General features: G+C 35.8%; 3 protein-coding genes across 3 annotated transcripts; 1 reads left to right on the forward strand and 2 right to left on the reverse strand.

The window, feature by feature from the left end:
• LOC18766278 (bidirectional sugar transporter SWEET5) lies at nucleotides 1,382–2,646 on the reverse strand. Its single transcript, XM_007199078.1, has 5 exons — nucleotides 2,604–2,646; nucleotides 2,411–2,447; nucleotides 1,932–2,307; nucleotides 1,615–1,734; nucleotides 1,382–1,510 (listed from the first exon to the last, which is right to left on the reverse strand). The coding sequence occupies exons 1-5, from the start codon at nucleotides 2,644–2,646 to the stop codon at nucleotides 1,382–1,384; spliced, it is 705 nt and encodes a 234-aa protein (XP_007199140.1).
• Nucleotides 4,329–6,448, reverse strand: LOC18767237. The gene has a single exon (XM_020570386.1). It carries the CDS (start codon nucleotides 6,141–6,143, stop codon nucleotides 4,683–4,685), a length of 1,461 nt encoding a protein of 486 aa, XP_020425975.1. The 5' UTR covers nucleotides 6,144–6,448; the 3' UTR covers nucleotides 4,329–4,682.
• On the forward strand, nucleotides 14,593–24,178 carry LOC18767491 (fatty acid amide hydrolase). Its single transcript, XM_007200240.2, has 20 exons — nucleotides 14,593–14,949; nucleotides 15,049–15,158; nucleotides 15,296–15,356; nucleotides 15,499–15,689; nucleotides 15,785–15,914; nucleotides 16,011–16,088; nucleotides 16,167–16,314; nucleotides 17,374–17,486; nucleotides 17,578–17,653; nucleotides 18,374–18,445; nucleotides 19,528–19,579; nucleotides 20,065–20,145; nucleotides 20,226–20,309; nucleotides 20,432–20,535; nucleotides 21,252–21,344; nucleotides 21,659–21,727; nucleotides 22,408–22,472; nucleotides 22,891–22,952; nucleotides 23,743–23,838; nucleotides 23,977–24,178. Exons 1-20 carry the CDS (start codon nucleotides 14,871–14,873, stop codon nucleotides 24,037–24,039), a joined length of 1,827 nt encoding a protein of 608 aa, XP_007200302.1. The 5' UTR covers nucleotides 14,593–14,870; the 3' UTR covers nucleotides 24,040–24,178.

Below are 24,995 nucleotides of genomic sequence, written 5' to 3' on the forward strand. Positions count from 1 at the left end.
TGTGTGTATGTGTGTTTTTTTTTCCCTTTTTTCCATTACATTGATATTTTTGATATTATAGCGATATTTTGACAAAATATTGTTGAAGTGTGAGTGAAATTATCGACATCGATATTTTTCGATATTATCGATGTTTATTCAATATGTGTATGGATATGTTCCAAAATATCCGTGACTCGAAAAAACGATAATATCCTCTATATTTTGTCGATATTATCGATATTTTAGACTACGCAATAGACAAGGAAGTTCAGTAGAGCTGACTTCAGGTGATTTCAACAGTAAGGTTCAAAGATATGTTCCTTGGAGTGCAAGGCTGATGGTATCTTAAGATGACTCCAAATTGCTTTGTATTGATGCTTTGTACAAATGGATGTTGCCAAATCTCGGTATATTTTCAGTTGCAGCCGCCCCTTCTAGATAGACTTGACGATGACCTTGAGTATTTGATTGTTCTCAAAGTGATTTGAGTGAATCACATAAACACATGTTGATCTAATTTTAGACATTAACCACTCTCTTATTGCATGACAAAGATAATTATTGGCACTTTCAAACTTGTTTTACCTGATATAAACATGGAAATTTTGCTAAAGTGATATGATATGAAACTTATGCTAAAAAATTGCTTATTATTTTTTTTATGTGCCCTGTGGATGAATTATTGGGGATTTAACAAAGGCAAATCTGATGGGACATGGTGTTAGCAAACATGTGTTGGGCCCGGCCTAACGTGTTCACCTTGCCTTCTTAGTTTACATTAGGCTCAAGATATGCAATCAATAGATGGTTAGAGTGCTATATATAAATCATAAATGTGGACTTTTATATTAGCCACAAGATTCATCTGAATAGTAACTTCACTTAAGTTTAAAGAAACGATCACGTGACTAATATGAAGACCCACATGAGGAGTGCATATATGTCACCCTCCTCACTATAGAATTTCACGTAAATATTCAATACTTATCATTTCTCTACTCATATTTCTCAAGACATGGCCTTTCTTTTGACCTTTTCAACCGGAAAATACCAACTCAGTGTCGTTTAGCTTTGCTTATTTGGAGTCAGAAGTCATTATTTTGACATTTTTGAAATCACAACTCGTTTGGTAAAAGGTTTAAAAATCACTTTTGTGGAATCACTTATCCAAATGAAAAGCACAATGAATCGGGAAAAAAATAAAATAAAATAAAATTCTTTCTTATGACCACGGTTGAAAATTATAAGTCCCTCAAAATTTGAGAATTCACTTGGCTTTAGTCTCTATAGCTCTCAAGTAGTATTGATGTGGGTTGTAAACAAGAAAAATGAATAAATCTCAAGAATTGGTTGGACATAAGAAAGTTCAAGAATTGAAGCAAGAACCTCCTTCACGTTTCTAAACATCTGAGAGTTGAACCTCAGATTTTGGTTTTTCATCCTCCTCATCCCAGTTGGTGGTCTTGTAGTAGGTGGCATATAGGATGAGCTGCACCAACCCGGAAATTGATCCCAAACCATTGGGAACCTACCAAAATTTTTCAAAGAAAAATGATTATTCACTCTTCTTTTTTAAAATAAAAATAATTAATATAAACGTACTTGAAACAACAAAAATGTGTAGAGAATTACCAAAATGTAGGGATCAAATTTGATGAGTGCATAGATGAGCCAGACAATTCCATTGCAGAAGTTAGCAAGAGAGAGGGTAAACGGCATATATTTCACACTTTTTGTCTTGATGACCATTTTCTGCCACCCAAAAAGTAAGATATATAAAGCCGTGGTGAATGATTTTCAACCCTTTGACGATGATTCATCCAAAGGTTAAAAATGTGTGTCAATTTATGTGGATTTTTGTGAGTCCCCTGATCCCGACTCAAAAATATTGAAGACATGCAATATCTTTGCAACATAATAATATATGGAAATGACTTATTTCTACATACCATGATTGTCAAGGGTGAGGCATACATAATGATGTTGAAGACAATGCACAAGATGCCAATTATCATAGACCGGCCCTTAGTGGTATGGAGAAAGTGCAGGGTGACGAAAACCACAACAGCAAAGAAGATAACTTCAACCAGAAGAGCAATAAGAATCCTTCGCTTTGCGTTAGATGAGTATGTTAAGAAGATGGCAATGTAGATGAGTTCGATAACGAATCCACAACCGTTGATTGTAACGACAAGAACGCTATCCGGATGGACAAAGGGCATGCCATAGAAAGACCACATTGCACAATTGAGCAATGTTGCTACATAAGGATCTGCCTTGAATTCTCCTACTGATTTTTGCTTGATTATTTTCAAAAATGTTGTGCTGCAGTATTTTCATAATTCATTACGTAACATAAGATCTTTGTAAATGCGTAGGTTAGAGATCAGAAAAAGATAAAGGCAAAGAGAAAGGAGCTAGAGCTTACAATGGGGAGGTAAACAAAAAGAAAGAGATGACATTACCTATGAGAAAAAAGGAACAAGAAAAAACAGTATAGGTAAGATAAATGTGAGTAGAAATAATCGTATCTTTCTCACTGGTGTAGTGTCACGAAAATAGGCAGAGAGCTAGATTGAAAATAGAGGAAAATAAACGGAAGCGCTAAACAAATAACTGACCGATAATGCCTACAATGATTCTGATCGCTTCTAGATTCACCATTTTTACGTTTAGCGGAGAATCAAAATGTGGCGAATGTTTTCCTTAATTGTTACACAAAACAAAAGAGGATTTTTTTTATCGTAAGAACGAAGATGATATGAAGACTACTTGGGGTTTTGATGAGGTTTAGATTGAAAACTTAGAATTATTTAAAGGGCCATTCTGAATTAGAAATTTATTTTTAGCCATATCCACAACAAAATGTGACACATATGGGTGTAAGTGACCTGCCTCAAAGTGTTGTATTGTTAGATCAGGTGGCTGGGCTTCGGGGAAAGTAATATTATTATCTGTTATATGGTTGTAAACTGCCTACACTCTCAAAAGATTGTTCTCAGAGATGTAAAAGACATGGTGCTGGACAAGACACCGATTTTGGGTGAAGCTCCTGATCCTTTTTGTTATAACAAATAGATAATTTTGTTTTAAAAAGTCTTGCTATTTTTTCCCATGGAATTTTGTTTCTAATGTTAATATAATTTGCATACTTTTGCTTATATTTTCTGGGCCCCCAAACTTCAAATCTTAGCTTCATCGTGCATTACAAATCGAGTTTGATTCTTCTTTTCGTACATTAAAGCAGTTTAATATCGCTTTGTCAAAAAGAAAAAACCTACTGATAACTAAGCGGCGTAAAAATAACAAGGTATCAAAATAAAAAAATGGGTGATAACCTAATACAACATGTAGCTGCAGCCAATTGGTCAAAACCATTAAATTTTCCTGCCCCTGTTAAAATATGTCAACCAACAGTGACAACTTCCTAGTGTGGGGATGATGATGAAGTTGCTTTTTTTTTTTTTTTTTTTTGTGGGCGAAAGATGATGACGAAGTTGCTAGGAAAATAAGATAAGAAAAGGACAGTCCATGCTTATGCTTGAATTCAAAGAAAGAGGGTGGCAAGTGGGGCTGATCATTGCTGTTTGTTTCCCGGGAAAATTCACACCTGTCTGTGGAAATGCGAGCTGTTACATATTTAGAGGGAGGTCTCTTTCATTGTTGCCAACAGCTAACTAAACCTCCACACGTCGACACATACACCAACAGAGATAGAAAGATGCAACTCAAATAATTGTAGAATTTCCTAACTTTGATGGTTACACATTTTGCTTCTTTTTTTTTTTTTTTTTTTTTTCTGTTGTTGTTGTTTTCTTCTTTTTTTTGGAGTAGGACAAGTGCACATTATTGCAAATGAACGAAAGTCGTTTTGTTGTAATTGTTTTCAAGTAATAAATTTTTTTAAAGGCAAATGGAAAAAGGGTTTATTTAGCCTCTTGTTTTTCATTCAAATCCCATTTAAACAAGTTTTCAAAGATTTAGGGCTCTCATGGAATTTTTATTTATTTTTACCTGAAGAAGCACTTTTACTAGAATGTTGAAATTTTTGTCAAAAATTTAAGTATTTCTTTAAGAACATAAAACATTTTTAAAAAAATACGGCCAAACGTAGCTATAAACGTTTTTCTTTTTTTTTTTGGGTTAAAAAGAGCATTGACTAACAACCTCAAAAATCATGAGATAAAATTGAAAATTACTAACCCCTCTGTATTCGTGAATGCACATAAGCACACAACAAACCAAATTTTATGTTAAAAAGTGGATCCCAAAAGGGCTATATATGTGCTTCAAATAGAAATTTTATGTCAAAAAATGAATCCAAAAGGAGATATATGTATGCTTCAAATTCAAAAGATAAATCATCCGTGTACGTAGAGAAATTCGCTTAATCCCCCGACAAGATGACTCGATTATTTTGGTACTGTTACTTATTCCCTCTATCAATAATACTATGGCTCTTTTCTCAAAAAAGATAAATAGCAAGATACAGCACAAAAGCCATAAATATCTTTCTCTCGAACAAAGCATACAAAATGAAAAGCAAAAACTAATAATAATACTTCCACCATATGTTATCAAACACGAGAACAGCAGAAACATAACTAACTTTCGAATTTATCTCATCTATTTATATTATATAATAATATATATATATAAAAATATATATTCATGTTGTAATTTTTATTAAAAATTAAATATCACACCGAAGTCTGTGGAAGCTTTGAACCCACCACCTTACCCTCTTGACTCAACCCGCCAGCCACTCGCAATTCACCGCCAACTGCCGGGGGACCCACAGCTTGGTACGCCTGCTGCTGCTGCGGTGGCTGCATAACCCCACCTCCTGGCGCAGTATAGTACACCTGCCTCCCCGTCACGCTATCGTACGCCATCTGAGTATACGGCGACGCCTCGGCGTACGTCGCCACATATTTTGGGGGCTGCGGAGGCAGAGTACTTGGCTGAGGCTGCGGAGGCAGAGTACTTGGCTGCGGCTGCGGTGGCAGAGTACTTTGCTGCTGCTGCTGCTGCTGCTGCTGTGGTACCACATTGTACACCGGCTGATCCCGGTAAACTTCAGACCCCATCCGCGGCTGCATGTGGTAGTATCCTTGACCGGGCGGGCCGGTCACCGGTCGTACCATTGGCGGCGGCGCGTGATACATAGCGCCGCCTCCGGTGGTGGCTGTGATCATGTACATCGGCTGTTCAGGTGCGGCCGTCCCTGGAAACCCCACACTGGGGACCTGCTTCTCCGCCCAGTACCCCGGCGGCGGCGGCGCCGTCACCGGAGGCGCCTTCTCTGGAAGTTTCTGTACGTAATAATCTCCGGCACCGCCGCCGTACCCTCCGACGAGATTCTCGTCAACCTGTCTCCGATACATGGCCTGCTGATGATCTTGCTCTGCAATTTGTAGCCTCTGCAAATGCCTCTGGAACTCCACCGGATCCGACCCGATCACCCGGTCACCGTGACTCGACCTCACCTGGAATTCTGGTGGCGGCGCCACGTGTTCCGGTACCGCAGGCACCGCGGGGGGAGGAGGCGGCACGACGGCAGCGACGCCTCCCTTTTCCAAACCGAAGAGAAAGTCGACGTTATTTTGGACAGGAGGCTTGGAATTCGAGTCGGGTCCCTGGGCGGGACTGGAATTTAGAGCTTCAACGAACCGATCCCTATCGGATCTTCCACCATCCGACCCGAATCCGCCGTCGGGGCTGGCGTTAAAGAGGAACAATCTCATGCGGACGGGCCTAGCGGAAGTCCGGTAGACCCGATCGTACTCGTGCATCATGTGCTCCAAGTCGTCGTCGTTGGTGACAGAGATCAGGGCGTCGAGGTCTTCGCCGGGGAGCTGGTACTTGAACGACACGTCGGTTTCGGAGAGGGAGGAGAGCTTGGAGACGAGAGCGGCGAACTTGGTGCTGCGATCAACGGCGAGGATCTTAGTCTCACCGCCAACGTAGCAGAGCTGGTTGTCGTGCGGGCGGGGGAGGATCTTGCCGCCATAGCTGCACATGAACTTGACTTTGTAGTTCTGGGACTGCGAATTGGCTTGTTCGACGTCCCATGGCGGAGGGTTCTCGAAATCGATCTCGCGGGAGCGAGGGGACGAGTCGCCGGATTCCGGGTAGGAGCTGTAGGAGTAGTTCTCCATGGCTATGACGACGAGAGCTTGAGAGAGAGAGAGTGGTTTAGTGGATTTGGGAGTCCATGATTAGGAGGAGAAGAAAGAGGGAGGGTTGGAGAAGACTTGGGCGATCTTTTATTTTCGTTTGTTTTGGCGTTCAATAGGATCACTGGGACAGGTGGCGTTGTTAGATTGGGTAGTGGATGGTGATGTGAGTGGGGGATGGACTTTTGGGGTTGGGGTGGGGGTCACCTAGCATGTATTCAGGGGAGGGAGAGAGAGAGAGGAGATAAGAGAGTGATGTTTTGACTGGGATTGGACTAATAATAAGGGGAGTCTCTCTTTGCAAATGCCAGTGAGTGCCAATTGAATGTATTTCAAGAAAGATGAAAGTTACATATTCAACAAATGAAATAGTGAAAAGTGAAAGAGAATGGAGACATTTGATAGTTACCCTAAATTTTAAATTCTAAACTTGAAACTCTAATGCCGCGTTTGATATGGAGAGAATTAGACTGAAAGTAGTTTGGATTAGTAAAATGATTTAGATCTCGTTTGAAATGAAGGAAGAATATGGATGTTGTCTTCTAACTTGAAGGATTAAGGTAGACTATTCATAAGAAGTAAGTTTTTACGCATCAACAACCTCTTATGGATAGTCAACGTTAATCCTTCAAGTTAGAAGAAAACACTCATGTTCTTCTTTTACGTTAGGAACAAAGATTTATGAGTGCTCTTTTGCCATAAATTAATAATTTAGTTATAAAATATGGCAGCCATTCAATGTATGCTCATCTTTGAACTTCAATGACCATGCCTTCACCATGCCCCAAATTAAGGTCATAATTATATCCGGAATTTGAGAAGAAAAAAAATCCGAAATTCTCATTTCAAAATATGGTGCTCTGAGCAACTGCTTCTGCAAGAGAAAAAAAAAAAAAAGCCGCCAAATATGCCTTTTTCAGCACAAATACTGTGAACGTTTGCGAAAGTGACTGGGATGAGAGGAGGTTTGGGGGAGGAGAAGACAAGCAACTCCATCATCAACAAGAAGCAGCTTGTTGCTTGTAAGAGAGAGTCATGTAGTTGCGCCAAGATATTTAGCAAGTGTAAAGTTATTATGGACGGACTTATATGTGAAAAGCCCTCATATCAGTCTTAATTTATGATTATAAAAATACGAGAAGCGTAACATTTACATTACACTTTTTCTTAAATAGATTCATTAAAATTAATTAAATTTAGCCAAGTGGGTTTGGATCAGATCCATAAAACAGTAGAAGAAATTTGATGCAATCATATGAGTTGTCTCATCCAAATTGATTAATATATCATTTCTGGTGTAAAGGTCCATTAGACATGAATTACGGCCAGAGCTATGATTCTTTGGGCATGGTGGAGGCATGGTGGAGGCATGGACTTCTATAATAATGAATGCTCATTTCTCCTACCTTAAATTCATTAAAAATCCTGAGCTGTTTATTTCTATATTATTTGTGTCCATGTCAAAATAATCTCATCAAAATATAGTGAACATGTGTGGCTTCTAGTTTATTGGCTAAAGGGTACATTTCGTAGTAAAAACATTTTCTCGTAACGGAAATAACACTATTTTTTTTTATCTTCGGCCAATAATGCATAGATATGTAGAAAAATTATCCAGCATGTCATTGCGCTATGAGTTAAAAATAGTAAAAAATGTTATCCCCGTTGCATGAAAATCTCTCTCATTTAATAGAGTAATTATAGTGTAGTAATATTATGATCAGAATGTATAACTCCGGTGTGTGTTCTAATAATATAAGTGGATATTAATTCATATTATAACTTGAAAGTGAGAAATCTTAACTCAATCATTCATCTATATTATAACACGTGAACAAATTATATTACGTAATCAATTTCAGTACCATAAAAATAATTTCTTCATTTAAAATCAGCTAGTTGATTCTTGATTTACTATTTATACACCCATACCTAGAATTTTGGCCATCAAAACCAAGAATCTGTTAGCTATATAGTATTTTTGTCTATTTATGTTCATAAACAGCTAGTGTAGGGAGGGGTTTAATTTAATGTTTCACTATTTAAGAATAATATAATAATGGGTTGCATGATGAGCTTAGAAAAATGTTAAGAATAATATCACTGTTAAGAGCAGGAACAATAGTGTTATTCTCTGTAATTGACAGTAAGACACCTAGATTTTGTAGTTGCATCTGCAGTTTCTTTTTTCAACTGCTGTTTTTCAAATTTATTACTCCCAGATTCTTAATTGTTTGACTAAGTTAACTTCAGAAGGCAGGAACCAATAATGAAATGTTTTGACTATTAATAGTGCCAGGCCTCATGGGACGTTTCCAACTAACCCTATTCAAGTTTTAAGTTAAGCGAGTCGATTGTCAGTGTGAGTTCGTTTTCTTGTACCCAAAATTATAAGAGGGATTTATTATTATACTCAATTTAGGAGTCTAAATTATAAAAATACATTAAATGAAATAGAAACACACCTAAAGTCCATTTATAATATAACAAAGAGGCTACGAACTTTCTATAAATTACAAAACTGTCATCGATTTGTTAAAATAAGCCAAACTCCAAAACCTCATAAAAACTCCCAAACCCTCAATATGACATTAAAGTAATTTAATAATCAAAATTAAATTCTATAGGGGCAGCTGTTTTTTTTTTAAAAAAAATTTTTGTTTGTTTATAAAAATTATATGATGTAGGATTTATCCATATCACTATTACTAAGAATGAGTATATAACTAAATACTTCAAATTATAATAGGGATTTTAAGATAGAAAAATGAAACGATTTCATTATATATATATATGTGATTTTTAATCTTAAAAAAATACAATTCTTATCCATAATCATAAGGTCATAAACTTTTTCCATAAATAATACTAGCCTCTCTGCACGCGCTTTCGCGCCTGCGAGAGGCTTTTTAAATTAAAATTTATTTTAGATTTAAAAAAGATAATGGGTAGTTGTGTTCCATAAAAATAGGATTCATTATCTGATTTTTCTTTTAATTTTAATTTTTTTTAATATGAAAAGGTGTAAATTTACCATATTATCCTCATTTAATTAATAATTTTAATTCTTAATGTTTGGATTAACCAAGGGCATTTTATGGTATTATGAATGTTTCACCATTCTCTGTCTTTTGCTTTATATATATAGATTATCTTTTTGTTTCAAATTCAATGGTGGAAAATGATTTCCAACACTTACAGAAGTATCATGCTACTCGAATTTAACTCCCCATCCCCTTCAATGGCAAATTTAGAATTTTTTTTTAGGATTAATTACAGTTTAGTACCATGTGGTTATATCCTTAAGACATGTTAGTCCCTATCTTTTCAATTTTAATAATCACATACCTTAGTCTTTTAAATTTGTTACAATATGGTTCTACCGTTAAAGTTTTTGTCAGATCTCTCCGTTAGTTGCATGTGTGGCACTATGGGTCCCATATTTTTTAATTTTATTAATTTTAAATTGATTAAAATATAAATAAAATATTTTTAATATATATATACACTCTCTCTGTCTCCCTCCTGCATTCCCCCATGACCACCACGAACCTAGAACCCTAACCCCCACGAACCCAGAACCCACAAAACCCATCCCCCCTACGATTTTCTTCTTCCCTCCCCTGGAGATTTTCTTCTTCCCTCCACCCTATACGATTTTCTTCTCCCTCAACCCCTGCGATTTTTGTTATGTGTGGGAACCATCGACCGCCGTTGGTGTGCGGACTCAAGGCGGATCTCCATTTTCATCAAGCTCTGAGATACCAACCTCTTTAAGCTTCCTTTGTTTCCTCTTCAATTCCAAAACCCATCAACCATCTTCATCCTTTTTGCGATTTTTTCATGTTTGGAATAATTGCAGAGACTCTTTGGGTTTTTTTGTGTAGTTTTCACCTCTCCTTTTGTGAGAGTTTTTCACATCTCCTTTATGAGAGTTTTATTTGTATTCTTATGGCTTGGTTTTTCAAGTTTGATCTATTTTTGGTTGTTCTAAGTCTGCATTCTTAGTTGGGATGCCTATGCTAGAGTTTCTTCAAGTCTACATTATCGTTAGTGGAGGAGCTCTCCATATTGTTTTTATTTTGATGTTAGATCACTCCGTTATTGTAATGGTCCTTTGTGGCTAGTGGTTTTTATTTTTGTTGCTGAATTATGAATGCAATTCCGTAATTTCTATAAAATAAAAAATAATTGATAACATGTACAGTAAATACATTTACATTTGTCCTCGATGAGTTTTCATGTTTTGAAAAAGTTGGACTATAAAGTCATTGAAGATGTCTTTCTCAATATATACAGCCAAGCTATCATTCATCCATTGATCTCTCATTCAATTGCGCAACTGGTTCTTAATAAAGTTCATACCATAGAATGCCCTTTCTACAGGAGTTGTAGCAATTGGAAGCACTAATGCTAATGTTATGAGCAAAAAGACTAATGGATATACTTTCAGTTTTCTTGCCTCAACTAATTGTTTTGCCAAGATCAGAAATTCCATCTGCCTTACTTCTCATTCACTCTTCCTTCTATGTTCTAAACCTATGCCAATAGTTGGGATGTTGACGTTTCGCTTGCCTGCACCATGGATCACTGAATCCGGTCATCTTACTCCCCATGAGTTGAGATCTTGTGAAATCCTCACCAACGTCGCAACTTTAATGACAAAACTGAGGGCAACTTGGTTTGGTTCAGATGTTATGATTGTTTTTCTCCATAACTAAGCCGATCGAAACCAAAGGTTGGCGGTAGTTCGGTAGGCAGTTGAGGGGTGGAGATAGGCTGAACCGAACTATATCCACCCCTATTGTCGTTTTGTTTCCTTTTGGGTTATTGGGTTAAGAGAGATGTAAAAAAGGAAAATTAAAATGCAAGGGGCTTGTAGTTCAAGTGGTTAAGAGAATTTACCCTACACCTGAAGTCTTAAGTTCGATTCTCCCTCTCCCAATATCGCTTGTATAAAAATAACGAAATTAGAATAACAAATTACCGTTAGGAGCACTAGTGTAGCCTGTGTGAAAAACCCCACCTCCCCCCTTCCTAACTTTGAATATATATATATATATTACAAAACAAAAATACAAATAATATACCATAACTAAAATAAAAAGAATGTTAAAGCATATCGTACTCACAAAACACAGAAGTAAAGCCAACGACAAAGAAATTGAAGCCTTTTTATTTTTTTATTTTTTTTGTGGGAAACAAAAATTGAAGTTAATCCTCTCACCCGAACAAAGGCACCTCCTGACTGGTCAAAGAAATATTCAAAAGAGTAACCTATTTAATTTGATTCATTCTCTCTTTCTTTCATGTGCATTGAAAGTAAAATATTGCTGACCACTTGAGCTCAAACAAGGTCAAACATGGGACAAGACATGCTTAATTGGCAGACTGGCAGGATTCATAATAATAATTATGAATTAGAGCAACATGATCGATCAACAATTTTTATTTTCTTCCAAGAAACTATATTTTTTTTATAATAATACTTCTGACCCACTTAAAAAAATTTCAACTGGTAATTAATTTAATTAGTGGCCACTAGAATTGGTTTCTTAGCTACAAATTAGTACTTAATTCTTGGCGTTATTTGCTCAAATGAACATGCTAACCGGTGGATTTGTATCTAAAATATAAGTGGGTAGTGGCCATATTTCTAGTAGTGACTCTATCATCATATTCTTCCCATGCATTTTTTTTTTGTCAAAAAGGAATGAACATTGTCATTACCTAACAACATTATGTAAAAGCCCAATACAAAAGTTGGAGAAATAAAAGCAAGGGTTCAACCGAACAAAATAAAAGCTCAATCCAAGCACAAATAATTCAGGCCCAAAATAACAAAAAAAATCCTAAAAAAAGACTACATAAAATCAGACCTTACACTGTCACTATCGTCGTCGCCGTTGTCGCTTGAGCTACTGCCACTAGAAGAAGAAGGTCCAAACGAACCAATAAAGGGGATCTGTAGAGCATGAGTTTAGGGGAGCAAGAAAATTTTGAAATTTGTTGTTTTATAAAAACACTCAACCCAAAACTCGTCGAGATCCTTTTATCTTTCGAAATTCCTTCTAATTGTCCCAATCTTATTCATAACCATTCTTCTTAACTAGAATTCCTCCAATTGTATTCTTGTCCCTTGAATCTCTTTTTTTTCCTTTCTAAGAATCTCCCTAGTGTATTCTTATTTCTTAGATCTTGTCTCTTCATTCTTAGATTCATTGTTTTCTATATTCGAGCTTTTTCCGAGTCTTGTCCACTATTTTATTGTCTACTCTAGTTGACAAGAAGCTGCCAAGACAAAGTAAATGTACAGACACATAATGCACAACATAGGGAAGTTGGTTATAGCAACTTAACAGGGATGCTAGGATTGGAAACTCCAAAGAGAGGAAAATGTGAGCAAGAGCTTGAGAGGACCGGTTTCTGAAGATGAAGCCGAGGAGATTTTATGAGATCTCTGGGGCAAATAAGTCTGAGGTTTGGATTAGACACCTTCAGAGGAAGTTAGACTGTCTGAGTGTTCTACTAAAATAGGTTGGCAACCCATATGTTAGAAGAAGGAGCTGACAAATGATGAAGAACGATTCGTCACAGAGACGGTAAGGCTGTTAAGTTTCCTTGAAAGAGACAAATTATGGAGCTCTTGGATTTGGAGCAAGGTATTTTGAGTGTGGCTGACCACAAGAGGAAGCTCGAAGTGGTAGAATGTACAAGTGGGACAAAGAAGATCGAGGAAAAGAAGAAAGTGAAGGAAGCTAAAGAAAAGCGAGAGAAGAAGATTGGAACCCATCACTTGCTATATTTGTGGAAGCATTGGACATCTTCAACATATGTATCCATTTAGCAAAGTGACCAAGCCATTTGTTTGCAGAATCGCAACCAAGATCGACTATTGCAGATTGAGAGGACTAGAGGAGTGCGACGACCACTGCCATCAAAACTAGGACGAGCGCAACTGACGGTGTTGACGCCAAAAATTGAATCAATGAGATAAGGACCTCGAAACACACACGCACACCAAGAACACGACGACGTAGTTTGATAGTTCTTGATCATAAAGTGATAAAATATGCATGAGTGATAAAATATAAGTAGTGGGCACATATAAGATGGTGGTCGCGCATTGGTGAAGTGTTGAGTATTTGAAGTTGGAGTCGAAGGGTTTCGACAAATGGGAATATTTGAAGAAAAAAAACACAAAACCAACTAGTTCGGTCGGTTAATCAGTACAAAATTCCACACCTAATCTATTACTAATGCCAACTATTAGAGGAGTATCTTGATAGTCACGAATTACATAACCAACGTGGCCATAGTTATTATTTGCAGCACAAAACCATCAAAGTTGATTTTAATCAAAAGAGGGTACTTTCTCCAACTCATATAATAAGGGCCAGTTTAGTATTGTTCTCACTTCGGACCGAAAAATAAACGAAACTCTAAGCTTTGGAATGTTAATAAGTCGGTACATAATTTCATAATTTTTCTTCTTCATATTTTGTTTACTCACAAATTTCAAACATCTTTCTTTACCATTCATATCCGAGGGAGTGCTAGCAACTTTTTCTCTAACCTTCTCATTTGGACATTCTCTCTTCTTCTCATGACAAGTGTCATTTTTCTTTACACTTAAAACAATGTCATTAATGCATCACACAAACTAATTTTTGTTTTCCAAATTTACCTTTATTAAATGTATTAATTTACTTTAATAACAAGCTAATTTTTTTTTTACAACTTTCTTATCACCTTGTTAAAAAATTAAATAAGAAAATAAAAACTGAAGTTTTTAAAATTAATTTTTTTTTTTCTAAAGAGAACGTGTGTTTTGTTAAAAACAAAATAAAAATGATAACAATGTCATGTAATAAATTTTTTTTTTTATATTCTAAAAATGACGTTTTTCTTCTATATATATAAAGCAAAAGGCAGAGAATGGTGAAACATTCAAAATACCAGAAAATGCCCTTGGTTAATGCAAACATTAAGAATTAAAATTATTAATTAAATGAGGATAATATGGTAAATTCACAATTTTTCATATTAAAAAAATTAAAATTAAAAGAAAATTCAGATAATGGATCATATTTTTATGGAACACAACTATCCATTATCTTTTTTAATTCTAAAATAAATTAAAATTTTTTTTAAAAAAACCTCTCGCAGGCGCAGAAGCGCGTGCAGAGAGGCTAGTATTTAATTATGTGCTAAAGAAGTTGTAACAAAATTTGAATAAATTGAAGGAAATATAAAAGCCAATATATTTTAAAAGGGTAAACTTGGAAAATAAAAACTAATTTGTGTGATGCATTAATAACATTGTTTTAAGTATAAGGAAAATGACACTTGTCATAAGAAGAAGGAAGAAGGTTCAAAAGAAAAGATTAGAGAGAAGGTTGCTGGTATTTCTTTTCATATCCGTTACTGAATTCATGGAGCAACCGTCTTTACATTTATTGTCAGCTTTTGTATACAATTTAATGCAGCGTAAAAAAAGAGGGAACATCGTCATCATTGAGATCACCAAGGCTTGAAGGCATCCCAAATTGAAGTGGTCATAGCTCAAGGACGGCAGCGTAATTGAAACCGACAAGTAGCTCTCTCTCTCACCCACCTCCCACCATCTCTGCGACTATAAACACACTGATACTGACATACTGTTCCCAAATTTGGTCGATTTTCTGCTGAATTTTGTTGCTGGTGAAAATGGCGAAGAAGCGTGCGATGGTGGCTGCCCAGAACATCGACTTGTCCGCCGTCAAATACGAGCAAGAAGAAATCAAAGGTCAGGCAGTTACAAGTTCACAAACACAAATATAACACTCGTATGAGTATGGAAAGTAATTGTCATTGACTTTGATGAATTGGGTTTTTGGATTTGTAGCTCCCCATTTGACTGGCTTGGCTTTTAAGCTGTTTGTGTGGATTGTTGAAGCACCGATCATAGGTTCTTTGATAATCTCATTATTGAAGAAGCAGAACAAGATGACTCCGGTCTGCAAGCTTTTCAAAATTTGTTTTTCTTTATTTTAAATAATTCAATTCCTTGTTGAAATGTATCACTATGTGTGAGAATTTAGATAGTGATTAGAAGTGGCTGAAAGGGAATTATCTGTTATTACAATTTACAGTTGTTGCGGAATACTGTGATACCAGAGGCACCCATGTTCAAACCTGAATATCCTCCCCAAGGTTCTTCATTTTTGTTCTTTCAATTGTCTTTTTTATTTACTTTTGGGTATGAAATGTTTGTTCTTTTCTACTCTTCTATCTTTTTTTTTATTGAAAATGGTTGTGAGGATTACTGACCCAGTGAATGTTGTGTGAAAATTAGAACCAGAACCTGGTGTTGTTGCCCTTGATGAAGATGGAAAACCAGAAGACAGAGTTGAAGTGGCCTTGAAATGCCTTCCACAGTATGATCCTGCTAGCTGCTGGAATGGGGATTCAACTCCATCTTTCCGGTACTGGAAGATACGCGATTATGCTTATGCTTACCGTTCAAAGATTGCAACCCCATCTGTAGTAAGTTGATCATTTCTCATGACTCTGCATCTTTAACTGAATTACTTTATATGAGTTTATTTTCTTATTTTTTTATTGAGCTACGAAATTCACAGGTAGCGGAGCATATAATTTCAGTTATCGAGGAATTCAGCAATAAGAAACCCCCACAACCTTTGTTGATTTCTTTCAACCCTGAAGAAGTCAGGAACCAAGCTGCAGCTTCAACAAAGAGGTTTGAGGAAGGTATTAAAAGAAGAATAATGGCCTTTACTGATTGTGTTGACTATGGTAGAGTATTCCAGTGGTCAACTATGATGTTCGTTTGTTTTGGTTGTGTAGGGAATCCATTATCTATCTTAGATGGGATTTTTGTGGCAATCAAGGATGATATAGACTGCTTTCCCCATCCATCTAAGGGTAAATAATTATCACCATTATCTTTAGCGGATAAGTTAAAGAGATGAGAATACTTAGGTTCTCATTCTATGATGGCAGGTGGAACAACATGGATGCATGAGGTGCGCACTGTCAAGAAGGATGCAGTAAGTGTTTCAAGATTGCGTAGTTGTGGTGTGATTTTCGTTGGGAAGGCAAATATGCATGAGCTTGGCATGGGTACAACCGGAAACAATTCAAACTATGGGTAAACAATTTTTTCTTAGCAACCATGTTATGGATTTGAACGTGGAGCAGTAAGCATGGACACAATGTGTCTAATATGCTGAGATTATATTTACTCATACGTATACCTGTACCTTGATGGTGGACACCGGCTATGTATGCTGATGCATGCATGGAAAGCCTATGCATTGATGTGTTAGATGCAGCAGGACCTTAAATAGATTAGTGTTTAGTTGTAGCTTCATTAAAATTAAGAAGAAATGTACATCTTCGTGCTGCACTTCAGTGAACTTCAATATTTTATTTGGTCAAGCCTCAAGGCACTGAATTTATAACCATATATATCAAGAAGATGTGGTTATCCTTGTTGGGTTTACAATTCCATTTAGCACCTGCGGTTAACACATTGATCTTAGTTGACCTTAATATAAAATTTCTTCTGCTCAATTTTTATGTATGTATTTGAACCTACTTGGTTGTGTAAACCTTCGTACAATGAGGCACATGTTGTATATTGACTTAGCAACTCAGGCTTTTAACATCTGTATATGTTACTTCACATGGCTTCCCAAGATACAGGGTTTGTAATGCAATTCATCTGGAACCTGGTTAGTTTAAAGTAATGATAAGTGTGTTAAACGATTTTGGAGTTATCTTCTTCTTTCTGGATAAATGTAGATATCAGACAGACTATTGGTCTTTGCATTGTATACCTGAACGGTCAATCTGTAATATCACTATTTTTTTAATCTCTTGTTTGCACTTAATTCCCTAATTGTTTTCCAGTATGGACATCTTTCGATTTTGAATATGATGTATTTGTCCCGTGTGCTTATCTTTGAACTTTGAACTGATAAAGTTTGTTGGTTTACCACTATTCCCAAAAAGCTTAAGTTTTTACGATATGGGCCAACTATTACCGGTTTTTTCTAAGGAAAACTTTATGCACTATTTGCTTCCGCAAAAGAGATAAATACAGATAGCTTTGTTTTTTTTCTTTTTTCCTAGTTTCACAATTAGCTTGATTTTCTTACTCGATTTTTATATAACTGATTTATTTTCCTCAATTTTGCTTCCTTAGAACAGCGAGAAATCCCCATGCACCAGAAAGGTATACAGGTGGATCTTCTTCAGGCCCTGCAGCAATTGTAGCTTCTGGGCTATGCTCTGCAGCCCTTGGAACTGACGGTGGAGGTTGTGCAAAAGGATTCCTTGAAAGGCTTAATATTGTTTCTTATTTCACTTTCTACAAATTCTGTATGCTTAACTCAATGTAAAAAGGCAGGTTCAATCCGTATTCCTTCTTCGCTGTGTGGTGTAGTGGGCTTGAAGACAACATATGGACGAACAGATATAGGGGGGTGAGTTCTTTCACTTTTAGATTGAGGTCGAACATTACTTCTGCACTTTATGCTACAGTTTTCCCTTAGCCTCTATTATGGCCCTCCACAAGTTTAATGTTGAATGAATTCCTACTCTAGTTTATCTTTTAAGACAACATCTTGGGCCAAAACGCATACACCAAGTAATACCATTTTGAATGGATCTACTATGCTAAGCTCATCAATTGCCAATGCAAAAAAATAGAGCTTAATGCCACCACTAGTTCTCGGACTAGCAACCGGGGCCTTGTACATATATTTGGTACCATTGGCATTTTGAAATGGGCTGTTTTCCTTTCTATGACCTACCACATTACTCCCAAGGGAACTCTATCACAATGTCTTTATAAGTCAGACTGTATAAAGATTTGTTTTTCTGTTTCCCATTAACAATCTGATTAGGAAAATTAGGTTTCAGTGTAGATCTTCCTCATGTGACACCAAATTGAACCATGGGCAAGTTTGTTTCATGTTTTGATATATGCTTAATCTCTCTCTCTCTCTCTCTCTCTCTAACTTTTATAGTGAAGCTTATAAGTTTATCCTATGAAATTAATATGATAACTCATTAAAATTTTGATAATTCCAATTCAATAGACAAGAAACAAGGCATCACACTTGATGTGATTATGGGATATTGTGACATCTATGTCATACCAAATATTGATTTATTGATTGTCCACTTCTTTTTCGGCACAGGTCATTATGTGATGCAGGGACTGTGGAAATTATTGGACCAATTGCATCTACAGTGGAGGATGTCATGCTAGTGTAAGCAACTCATCCTTGTGAACAGGTTCTCCATTACTCTGGCTGGTGTTTGATTCCAGCCTTCTCATGATGTGTGATAAACTTCCCATATTTGCATGTATTTCTTTTCATTCATAATTGCAGTAGACCAATAGTTTGCTGAATTATTATTCAAGGTTCACATATTTCAAATTGAAAATGGACTCCTAGAAGTTTATGTTTGTAAGCTGGACTGAAATTGCCAAAGTACTATTCAGATGTCCTGGTTATATTTAATGGTTTAGATTTCATCTGTGATCTATAGACATGTGAATTGGATAGCAATGTTAGATTGCATAACATATGATGATGAGCTGATATGCATATATAAGGTTGGAGTTCCACTGAAAAAGTGAGTAAAATGTTTCTTCTTAAAATTAAGCAAGTAATTTCTGTTGTGGTCTTTAAATAAAGAGCCATATAAGGATAGCCAACAGCTCTTTGTTACAAAAAACAGAGCCTACCACTATTTTATTTCCAGAAAAAATAATAGCCGCAGCTCTTCATTCTGAGCACAGTCCATCTCGTGCTTGTGCTGTACCTGGCTGTCCTACCATCAGTCGAATGATGTTCATGTAAAACTTACTTGTTCATTTCCTTGAACTGATCTGAGAATCCACAGTAAACATGTTGTTGGCAGAGATTCAAAGTCTTTACCATGTTCTGTGCACCAAGAATGATGAATGCTGGTCTGTTTAGGGGTCCAAATCTGTAAACAGGACGTCTTGTGATCCTTCATGAAAATGAAATTAACCAATAAATTTATCCTATTTCTAGTGATCAGACTGGAAATCATTTATCTACTTGTTATTTGTTAGTAAACTTCAAGTTCCTGTTATGGATTTTCATAGTTTTCTGTTTTGACTCTTTCATGCCATTATTTCTTTATTTCAAGCTGTGGAAGGACATCACTTGTAGTGTTTTTGGGGTGTTGGAAATCAACACATGGCATGCATTACTTAAATACCCAATTATTGTTATTCTCATCTTTGGTGCATTAGCCATAGACAGTAGTCACCTTTGTATGTTACTAATTTGTTCTGACTAAAACAATAACTTATCAGGTACTCGGCAATTTTGGGCACCTCTCTTGCAGATAGAATTAGTTTGAATCCGGTAACTTTTGTAAGCCTAATTATTTATTACTTGCGTAAACAATGCACCAAAATAGCTGCATATTTCCCTTTTATTTCTGTACTATTTTGCTGCTTAAGTCACTTGCATAGAGACCTCATTCTTGACCAATAAATGAAAATCTATTTACTGGTTGAAAGAAAGCTTGCTGTGTTTAAATATTCAGGTTTGATAGAGGATTTAAAAGTGTATTGTCAATAATCAATCCATATTTAAATCTAGTCATGAATGGAAATTCACTGCTGAGATAATTTGTTCAATGCTTGAACTATGGTATTTGGTAAGACAGGTTTTGGCTTGTTTGATTCAATTTTTATTAGCAGTTTTACATATTTATTCTCAGGTGTGAATTCTCATCTTTCAATACTTGCAATCTTTACAAACATTCATTCTTGTTCAAGAGTGGGTTAGGCTTCGCTTTTCTTTCCATATCTAACACCAGTTTCCATTCACTATTTTTTTTGTAGTCCCCACCTTCTGTGCCAAATTTGTCATTTAATGATAGTTTGAATAGTCTGGGATCCTTGCGACTCGGGAAGTATACAGCGGTAATTACCCTTTCTATGGTTGATTCAATTGCTTTAGATATTACATGACATCTTATGAATACACAAACACTCTTCTGCAGTGGTTTAATGATGTATATTCAACTGATATCTCCGATAAGTGTGAGGATGCTCTTAATCTTCTTTCAAAAACTCATGGTTGTGAAGTAAGTCATCATCATTGTCATTTACTCTTGCAATTCATTCTTGCGTCCTAATTTCGGAAATAACTTCTATTTGATCATATTTTATTGTGATTGAGCTCAGACTGCATTTCCATTTATGATAGATGGTAGAAATTGTTATACCCGAGCTCCATGAAATGCGTACTGCTCATCTTGTTTCAATTGGATCTGAGTGTCTCAGTTCGCTAAATCCGTATTGTGAGGATGGGTATGTTTCTTTTTGACTTATCTATAGTGGCAGGGCCAAGAATTTACTCCAGGGGAGGCAAAGTTAGATAATATAAAAAATAAAAGGAAATTGACTCATTATATACACAAAAGCTTTAATACTGATGGAGACATTTTCTGGTTATTATAAGTATAAATGTCAATTATGTGTTTCAAATTTTAAAGTATCACATAATAACTTCAGTCTTAATACAATCAAAATTTCTGTAAGATCTTTAATTTCTTTCATTATTAAAACGTCACTACTAACCACATATCAACAGTAGAAGTTTTAAGTGGATCAAGAATCTACCTCAAAAGTTTCGTTTCGAATAAACTTGAATAAGTGAATAATCTTTATTTTTGGAAAACATGCATCAAATGAAATCAATTAAAATTAAATATGTCACATAAGAAGCAATTCAATTCTAGTTCGAGGGAAAATTTGTTTAGCCTTTGAAGTTAATAGAAAAATCATGTGAAAAAGAAGTATAAATATACATATAAAGGGGGGCAAAAGTACATTTTTAAGAGAGAAAAATTGACGATATAAAAAATATACATTAGATATAGAAAATATAAAAGTTCAAGAAATGGTGTGAGATTCACATATGAAATGGGTACTGGAAATGGAATGGTCCTTTTCTATCAGTATTTATTTCTGTCTGCTCTTTCTTGTATTTGTTTTTCTTTTTTCCTTACATTTTTTGTCTGTAGACATGGTGCGAGATTGTCATATGATACACGTACAAGTATGGCCCTATTCCGATCATTTTCTGCGTCAGACTATGTTGCTGCCCAGTGTCTTCGGTGAGGCAAAATGATTACCTGAAAACAATTATATGGCTTGTCTTCAGTACATGTGGATGCACAAGGGAGTCTGATTTTTTTATTTTTTTATATTATTTATTATTTATTTTTTGGGATGTTTAGTTATCTCATAAATGTAAATATACATATATTTATGTACACATGTGGAATACCAAGGTAGGGTAAGCGGCACATTCTTGTTTGATAAAAATGTTTAGTGGGAAAGTGAAATATTAAAAATATATTACCTTGGTGAATCTGTGATCTTATAATTTTTCGTATCTACGCTCTAATTTTCATCTAATTTATTTCAGGAGAAGGATTATGTACCATCATATGGAGATCTTCAAGAAGGTTGATGTCATAGTTACCCCAACAACTGGGTATGTAATGGTTACTGATTACAGCACTAATGAGTGCACCTGTGAAAGGATTTTTCCCTGATCTACAACCAATTCATTTAATGGACCAAATTCAGCTGAATTACTATATTTAAATTAAAATTTGGTCCAAATAGGTAATTGATTTATATTTGGTCCAGATATTACAGGTCTGGATCAGCATATCTGATCCTGTCTCGCCCTTATATTCTTATATAGAAAGCTAAAAATTGATGGTGTAACATTCTAAATACCTAAATGATTCTCTTGTTTGTATAAACTATAAAGGCACATTGATGAGAGAGGCCTATTATTCATTACTGATATGCATTGTGGAGACAGAATACAGTGCAAAAATGTATCAGAGCAATTTTCAAAATGATGTTTTCTGTACTTTTCAGTCGGAAAATAATTTTTTTGAAAACATAATGCATTTTCCTATTTTACTGTGAAAGATATTCTTTTGAAAACTCTACCGAACAGGTCTTAAGCTTTTACAGATATTTTAAGATAGATGTCATCACTAGTCAGTGTTTTTACACATTTTCTGCCTCTATAGTTAGCGTTAGCATTGTTTTTCCTTGAGTACTGGTAATACTTTTTCCGTGAAAAGTTTGTGTTTATATCATGCATTTTTCCTTTATTACAACTGAAATGATATTCTTTTCTTTTGTTGTTAAAAGCATGACAGCACCCATAATTCCATTGAGTGCTCTTAAAGATGGGGAGACAGACATGCAGGTTACAGGTCTGCTTCTCTACAATCTTAGTTGCAGCTTGAGAGAAATAATTTTCATTCTTTAATTTCTCTACATGAAGTGTTGTATGGCAATTGCCTGATCAGTATCAAAATGAATGAATTTAAATTGGTTTTCAGCCACACTGATTGGTTGTCATGGCCTTCATCTGCCTCCACAATTTTGTATCCCTGCTATTTGATGTGGTCTTGTTGACCTTTTGTCCTCTGCATTCAAAAAAAGTCTTGTCATCAATTAACCCAAAAAGAAATAAAAAAATTGAAGTCTTGTCACCTATGATTATTATTATTATTTTCTTTTGGTTCATTTTCTAGGTAAGAATGACACTAGGTAAAGGAAAAAAAGAGATGTGATACACTTTTTGCAATTTTTCAAACTTGCATTGATGCACAGCTTCCTTTGTTTCAGGTTATCTTATGCGGTTTGTCATTGCGGGAAATCTTCTCGGACTTCCTGCCATTTCTATACCTGTGAGTAATTTATTTTTTCGTGTATTCATATCTCAAGCTCCTTAATTTAGTTATGGTTACTTTGGTGTAACTCTTGGCATACACAAGTTGAGCGAATGGGCTTCCACCTTCCTTGCCAATTGAACAAACCTCTGCTTTATCCTGTAGTTCGTCATATGAGAGAGAGAGAGAGAGAGAGAGAGAGAGAGAGAGAGAGAGAGAGAGAGAGATCTTTCTTGAAATCCCCTATTGATTGAGTAGACATCAGTGCCTAAATTTTCAACTTTTAAGGCCTTCTAATCAGACTCTCTGGAAGCCCTACTTCTCTAGTTGAAATTGTGGGTAATTATCACTAATTGTTATAGTATTATATGAAATCCTATCCCAGGAAGTTAACCTTTCATAACCATTTGGCCTTTGATTACTCCTACTCTTGCACACCTATATTCAATTGTCATTCCATATCGAAAAGCCATTTCATGTTAGTAAGTGTTCATTTGAAATTACCAAGATTTCACAGGCAGCATACATACACTACGAGCATACACACTAGGATAGGATTCTTTTAACTGATCTCATTAGTTGGGACCTTTTTGGTTTTTGAGTTTATCCATAAGAGAAAGGTATATGTGGTCCCTTGTGGTAACTTGACCTAGTAATTCATTGTGTCATGTTGTTATAATCAAGCCTTGACCTATTTAGGTCAACGACGAAACAGGAATTTCAAATGTTACAATGACCTTCCTCTTACATCCACTGTTTTTCTTTTGGGCTGATTTTCTACTTTTCTGTACTTGTGTGATATCTGCAGGTTGGCTATGATAAACAAGGACTTCCAATAGGTTTGCAACTGATTGGCCGCCCATGGGGGGAAGCATCAATTTTGCGTTTGGCTTTGGCAATAGAGGTATCAAATTTTCTGAACTCTTTGAGGGAATGAAGGAAAGAAAATTCTGCAATAGACCTTCAAATGTTAGGCATTCTGCAAACCGTCTGTAGAAGAAAAGAACAATTTTAATCTGAAGCTTCTTCTCATGTTTTTCAGGAACTCTCTGCGAAGTCCAAGAATAGGCCTGCATCATTCTTTGATGTCCTAAAATCTAACTAAATAGATGCTTTCACTGCTTTCACAGCTTTCACTCTCAAACAGTTTCATGTTTGGAAGACTAAATTATCATATCCTATAATAATTGCTCCCTGGCAGTTTCTTTCAACATAATGCCTTGCCGGACCTTTTTTATTTTTTTTTATTTTTTGTTAAATATTTATTTTGGTAGAAAGGAGGGAGTTGCCTTCCCTGAAATTATGATAAGAGAGCACACCCCCTTGGCTAGGAGCAGTTTGAAGCTAGCAATAAGGCTGAATAAAGAATGAAGAGGCTCATAACTGGTAGCTTTCAGATCAACAGCAATTACCAAACCACAAAAAATAGCAGTTTCTTAATAAAAGGTGTGTTAACCAAAAAAAAAAGAAAAAAGAAGACGAATTAACTCCACGTAGTCCCATGAGAACTCAGTGTTCATTTGTCAAGATCTTGCCATGTGAGAGGGTACAGAAAAATGTTCCAATCTTGGGAGACGAGCTTAAATCTTCCATCTAATTGCTTAGGTTGTCTTCAAGGCCTCGATTAGGTATTGCAAGTGCTTTGGAGCACACATGATATTACCAAGTTAGCTTTAGGACCATTTGTCATGAACTATTTGTGAGGATTTTTATTTTTATTTTTTATACAAGCGATATTAGGGGAAGGGGAAATCAAACTTGGGATCTTTGGTGCATAGATAAATGTTTTAAATCACTTAAGCTATAAGCTCCTTGCATTTATAGGGATGTTTGAAATGTTGACATAATATGCTTAAGAAGCTTCTATATATGCACTAGTATGTGGAGAAAATCCCACTGTTATTATGTTGAAGCTCTATATGGTCTTGAGGTGGAGAATTACCAGGTCTGGCTGGGTGATGTAATGGGGTTACCCCAAAAAGTAAATTTAAATTTTAGCCATAAAAAAACTCACTTTTGGAAAAAACCAAAGCTTTTTCAAAAAAGATTGAAAAACCTCTC

Source organism: Prunus persica, chromosome G8, assembly GCF_000346465.2.
Source record: "Prunus persica cultivar Lovell chromosome G8, Prunus_persica_NCBIv2, whole genome shotgun sequence".
Taxonomy (NCBI): domain Eukaryota; kingdom Viridiplantae; phylum Streptophyta; class Magnoliopsida; order Rosales; family Rosaceae; genus Prunus; species Prunus persica.

What these genes read in the sequence shown, in the direction of transcription:
- LOC18766278 (XM_007199078.1), bottom strand. Translation starts at nt 2,646, where the DNA reads ATGGTGAATCTAGAAGCGATCAGAATCATTGTAGGCATTATCG. An exon ending in TTTTTGTTTACCTCCCCATT is followed by an intron (nt 2,308 to 2,410) that starts GTAAGCTCTAGC and finishes AAAATACTGCAG; the next exon opens with CACAACATTTTTGAAAATAA. An exon ending in CCTCACCCTTGACAATCATG is followed by an intron (nt 1,735 to 1,931) that starts GTATGTAGAAAT and finishes TTTGGGTGGCAG; the next exon opens with AAAATGGTCATCAAGACAAA.
- LOC18767237 (XM_020570386.1), bottom strand. Translation starts at nt 6,143, where the DNA reads ATGGAGAACTACTCCTACAGCTCCTACCCGGAATCCGGCGACTCGTCC.
- LOC18767491 (XM_007200240.2), top strand. Translation starts at nt 14,871, where the DNA reads ATGGCGAAGAAGCGTGCGATGGTGGCTGCCCAGAACATCGACTTGTCC. An exon ending in AACAAAGAGGTTTGAGGAAG is followed by an intron (nt 15,915 to 16,010) that starts GTATTAAAAGAA and finishes TTGGTTGTGTAG; the next exon opens with GGAATCCATTATCTATCTTA. An exon ending in CCTTGGAACTGACGGTGGAG is followed by an intron (nt 17,487 to 17,577) that starts GTTGTGCAAAAG and finishes GTAAAAAGGCAG; the next exon opens with GTTCAATCCGTATTCCTTCT.